At 48.8% G+C, this 5643-nt stretch overlaps 1 protein-coding gene across 1 annotated transcript in view; it reads left to right on the forward strand.

The window, feature by feature from the left end:
- SMTN (smoothelin) overlaps positions 1–5643 on the forward strand; it is a 49964-nt gene that overhangs the window by 27861 nt on the left and 16460 nt on the right. The window contains exons 9-10 of the mRNA XM_070762010.1: positions 688–739; positions 4310–4378. Coding sequence (XP_070618111.1) covers positions 688–739; positions 4310–4378 — 121 coding nt within the window. The remainder of the gene's footprint in view (positions 1–687; positions 740–4309; positions 4379–5643) is intronic.

The raw sequence follows: 5643 nt of genomic DNA on the forward strand, positions 1-5643 counted from the left end.
CCCAGGGGAAGAGCCTTCTCTGTGGTGGCTCCGACCCTCTGGAATCAGCTCCCTCCAGGGATTAGAACTGCCCCCACCCTCCTTGCCTTTCGTAAACTCCTTAAAACCCACCTCTGTCGTCAGGCATGGGGGAACTGAAACATCTCCCCCTGCCTATGTAGTTCTTTGTGTATGATATGACTGTATGTATGGGTTTTGGTTTTTTTAATATATATATATATATATATATATTGGGGTTTCTTGTTTTTTAGACTTTTTAAATGTATTATTGTTATTTTAGATTCTAACTATTAGATTTGTCATTATATATTGTTTTTATTATTGCTGTAAGCCGGCCTGAGTCTACGGAGAGGGGTGGCATACAAATCTAATAAATAATAATAATAATAATAATAATAATAATAATAATAATAATAAATTAAAAATAATAAAAATAAAAATAATAAAAGGGGTCCTGACCCCCAGGTTGACAACCACTGTGTTGGGAGATGCCACGGACCCCAGATCCATGCCAGTTGGTTGAGGGAGGGCCAATAGAAATACGGGTCTGTTTGGCTTCCCTTCTGGGCTTCTCAGTCTTGCAGTCCATATTGAGGGCCTGGGGTTTGCAGGGAGAGGGGGGGCGCAGAATCCTGGTCTAAATTGCTTCTTCTTCTTGCGTCCCCCACCCCTCTGATTTTGTCTCAGGTCCCAAGAGAAGGAGGAGAAGATGCTGCAGGCCAGGAGAAAGACCAGCCAGGTAAGGGGGTAAAGGCAGCTCTGCTGGAAATGTTTGTGCGTGGTGGTTTTCTTGCGGACGTCTCGTGACCCAGCTAGGTAACGTCATCAGTGCTAAGGAAAGGAAAGGAAAGGAGAAGGAAAGAAGAGGGAAGAGAAGGAAAGGAAAGAAAGAAATGGAAGAAGAGGAAAGGAAGAGAAGAGGAAAGAAGAGGAGAAGGAAAGGAAAGAAGGAGACGGAAGGAAAGGAAAGAAAAGAGAAGGAAAGGAAAGAAGGAGATGGAAGAAGAGGAAAGGAAGGGAAAGGAAAGAAGAGGGAAGAGAAGAGAAAAGAAAAGAAGAGGAGAAGGAAAGGAAAGAAGGAGACGGAAGGAAAGGAAGGGAAAGGAAAAGAAAAGAGGGAATCCCGCGTCCAGCCCCCCCCCCCCCATCCAGCCTAGAGGTCTCGGCTCCTGGCCCCCCTGCCCCCCCCGCGCTCTCCCAGTCTCCCCAGGAGGGAGGGAGGGAGGGAGGCCGCTCTGCCCAGAAAGGGAATTTTGCTTTTCAGAGTTGAACCTTTCACATTCTTTCTCCCAATAAGGTCAGGCACATCTCTCCCCTCTTTCCTCCCTTGGTTGGGTCCCTCTCCTTTTCTTTTGTGGAAGGCCCTTTCCTCCTCCTCCCTTTCCCCACTCCTTTCCTCTCCTCTCCTTCCTTCTTCCTTCCCTTCTCTTTCTTTTCCTTCTCCTCTCTTCTCTTCTTCTCTTCTCCTTTCTTTTCCTCCCTTTCTTCTTTCTTTTCCTTTGCTTTCCATTCCTTTCCTCCCTTATTTCTTCCTTTCCTTTCCTCTTCTTCCTTTTCTTTCAACTTCTTCCGTTTCCTTCATTTCTTTTCTCTTCTCTTCTTCCCTTTCCTTCTCTTCTCTTCTCTTTCCTTCCTTTCCCTTCCCTTCTTTTCCCTTCCTTTCCTTTCCCTTCCTTTCTATTTCTTTTCTCTTTCCTTCTCTTCTCTTCCCTTCCCTTCTTTCCCTTTCCTTGCCATTTCTTTCCTTCCTTTCTATTTTATTTCCTTTCCTTCTCTTTCATCTCCTCCTCCTTTCCTTTCCCTCCCTTTCTATTTCTTTTCCCTTCCCTTCTCTTCCTTTCCCTTCTTTCCCTTTCTTTTCCTTTCCATTTCTTTCCTTCCTATGTCTTTTCCCTTCCCTTCTTTCCTTCTCTTCCCTTCCCTTTCCCCTTCCCTTTCCCCTTTCTTTCCTTCCTTCCTATTTCTTTTCCCTTTCCTTCTCTTCCCTTTTCTCTTCCTTTTCCCCTTTTCTTTCCCCCTTTCATTTCCTTTCCTCTTTCTTCTTTTCCCTTTCCTCTTCCCCCCTTTGAAGTTTTGGTGGGCACTTGGGAGGGGGGGGCTTTCCTGGAAGCCCCCCAAGAGGACGGCAGAAGGAGCAGGGCTGGACCCAAGTGGAGATTGAGGCAGGACCTACTGGATCCTATTGATCTTCCTCGCTCGCTCGCCTCTTTCCCTGATTGGCCCTGGGGGGCTTTTATGTTTTATCAGGGAGCCTGCAAATGGTTTTTGTCTGGAGGGTTTGTGGGGAGGGTCTTGGTACAATCCAGGCGCTTTCCTGGGTGACCTCATGGGGGGAGAGATCATGCCACAGCCCCCCCATCCCCTCTTTATCCTCAGACCGGGTCAGCTGAGTTTTATGGCATGGTGTAAAAGTCTCCTCTACCCACAGGGGTCTAATTCTTCCCCGCCCACTTCCGGCCACAGCCACAAATCATCCTCTTATTCCTTGACTGCCCCCCCCCTACAGTTTTTCTTACATTTGGCTTCTTTTGCGGGTTGGGGAGCAACGCTGCTTTGTGTTCACCCAGAAGGCGCCAGTTGTGGGGGGCACCGCTCGTGTCCTCTCCCCCTCCCTTCTTCTTGGAGGCAAACTTTTGGCTGACCCTTCTTGGAAGCGGCGGGCGGACATCCATCAGGGCAAAGCTCTGCAGGCGTCGTGGAAGGAGTTTGACGCATGATCTGTCTTGCTGGTGGGAGGGGGGTGGGAGTCAGCGAGGGATGAGCTGTGCTGGGGGGAGGCTGGGGGCCAGCCAGGGCTATGGAGCTCAGCTGAGGACAAGCGGGAGTGAACCTCGATGGACAGCCGGCCCCGGGCTGGGGGAAGGGGATTTGCGCCCACCAGGAAATGGATTTGAAGAGCTCCAGCTGGGCCTTTGAAGGCCAGTTTCCTGGACTGGGTGGTCTGGGGGAGGCAGGAAGGAGGGCTTGGCTGGGCAGGTGGAGTTGGCTATGGTGAGTTGGCTGTGATGAGTTGGCCATGTCAAGTTACTTATGATGAGTTGGCCATGGCAAGTTGGCTATGACAAGTTGGCCATGGCAAGTTAGCTATGACGAGTTGGCCATGGCAAGTTGGTTATGATGAGTTGGCCATGGCAAGTTGGCTATGACAAGTTGGCCATGGCAAGTTGGCTATGACGAGATGGCCATGGCAAGTTGGTTATGATGAGTTGGCCATGGCAAGTTAGTTATGATGAGTTGGCCATGGCAAGTTGGCTATGACAAGTTGGCCATGGCAAGTTGGCTATGACGAGATGGCCATGGCAAGTAGGTTATGATGAGTTGGCCATGGCAAGTTGGCTATAACGAGTTGGCCATAGCAAGTAGGTTATGACGAGTTGGTCATGGCAAGTTCGCTATGACGAGTTGGCCATGGCAAGTAGGTTATGACGAGTTGGCCATGGCAATTAGGGTTATGATGAGTTGGCCATGGCAAGTTGGCTATGATGAGTTGGCCATGGCAAGTAGGTTATGATGAGTTGGCTATGGCAAGTAGGTTATGATGAGTTGGCCGTGGCAAGTAGGTTATGATGAGTTGGTCATGGCAAGTTGGCTATGACGAGTTGGCCATGGCAAGTAGGTTATGATGAGTTGGCCATGGCAAGTTGGCTATGACAAGTTGGCCATGGCAAGTAGGTTATGACGAGTTGGCCATGGCAAGTTGGCTATGATGAGTTGGCCATGGCTAGTAGGTTATGATGAGTTGGCCATGGCAAGTTGGCTATCACAAGTTGACCATGGCAAGTTGGCTATAATGAGTTGGCCATGGCAAGTAGGTTATGACGAGTTGGTCATGGCAAGTTGGCTATGACGAGTTGGCCATGGCAAGTTGGTTATGATGAGTTGTCCATGGCAAGTTGGCTGTCATGAGTTGTCCATGGCAAGTTGGCTATGACGAGTTGGCCATGGCAAGTTGGCTGTGATGAGTTGTCTATGATGAGTTGACCATGGCAAGTTGTCTATAACGAGTTGGCCATTGCAAATTGGCTATAATGAGTTGGCCATGGCAAGTTGGCTGTGATGAGTTGGCTTTGTCCAGTTAGCTGTGATGAGCTGTCTATGATGAAATGGTTGTGCCAAATTGTCTGTGATGATAAAGTTATGAAGTGTTCCGGGATCTCTGGATGGTGACAGGATCGAGGGGGAGGAGAGGTTTGGCCTCTGGGACCCAGACCCAGGGATCTGGTCACAGCCATTTAGCCACAGCGCTGTCCACCCCATGGAAGGCTGAATCCTTCCCTCTCTTAACGCAGCTTCTGGTTTTCCTCTTTAGCAACTGGAGTCTCCCACACGGCAGAAACGGACGGCTGCCAAGCTCCTCCAAAACCACCTGGTGGTGCAGGTAACTCTCTCGGCCTCTCTTGGCTCTTTCCCCCAACTGGCATCAACCCTGGTTGAGGATACAAACCTGCCGGTCGCCTCTCTGGCAAAACCAAGGAAAGGCTTGGTGGTGCTTCTCCACCTTGGCTTCAACTGGTGAATTCTGGGAATTGAAGTCCCACCCGTCTTCTGGCTGAGGTTGAGAAGGATTGTGGGAAACACCCAGAGACCCCCAACCCACCTGCTGTGGCGGAATGGGACAAATTGCCATGGCCAACTCGCTACAGGACAACGTAACAATTCTATTTAATTGTTTTTTTTAAAAAAATAATAGTTTTTGACATTGACATTTTGTTCTGTCCCTCTTTCTGCCTCCTTTCTCTAATGATTCTGTTCCACCATTTCTTCAATATTAGTGTAATTCTTCTCTCGCAGCGAGTTGTTCTGCCACGGGTTGGCCATAGCGAGTTGTCTCACAGTGACTTGACTGTGGCTAATTGACCATGGTGAGTTGACTGACTATGGTGACTTGGCCATGGCAAGTTGACTATGGTGAGTTGGCCATAACAAGTTGACCATGGTGAGTTGACTGACTATAGTGAGTTGACTGACTATAGTGACTTGGCCATGGCAAGTTGACTAGGGTGAGTTGGCCACAACAAGTTGACCATGGTGAGTTGACTGACTATAGTGAGTTGGCCACAACAAGTTGACCATGGTGAGTTGACTGACTATAGTGAGTTGACTGACTATAGTGACTTGGCCATAGCAAGTTGACTATGGTGAGTTGGCCACAGCAAGTTGACCATGGTGAGTTGACTGATTATAGTGAGTTGACTGACTATGGTGACTTGGCCATGGCAAGTTGACTATGGTGAGTTGGCCATAACAAGTTGACCATGGTGAGTTGACTGACTATAGTGAGTTGACTGACTATAGTGACTTGGCCATAGCAAGTTGACTATGGTGAGTTGGCCACAGCAAGTTGACCATGGTGAGTTGACTGATTATAGTGAGTTGACTGACTATGGTGACTTGGCCATGGCAAGTTGACTATGGTGAGTTGGCCATAACAAGTTGACCATGATGAGTTGACTGACTATAGTGAATTGACTGTCCATGGTGAGTTGGCCATGGTGAGTTGAGCATGATGAGTTGACTGACTATAGTGAGTTGGCCATGGCAAGTTGACTGGTGAATTGGCCATAGCAAGTTGACCATGACAAGTAGTCAGAGACCCGCCTCTCTTGTCAACTTCGCCAGGGCTTCTCTGCTGGTTTCCAGCCG

The sequence above is a fragment of the Erythrolamprus reginae genome, chromosome 10, assembly GCF_031021105.1.
Source record: "Erythrolamprus reginae isolate rEryReg1 chromosome 10, rEryReg1.hap1, whole genome shotgun sequence".
In the NCBI taxonomy this organism is placed as follows: Eukaryota; Metazoa; Chordata; class Lepidosauria; order Squamata; family Dipsadidae; genus Erythrolamprus; species Erythrolamprus reginae.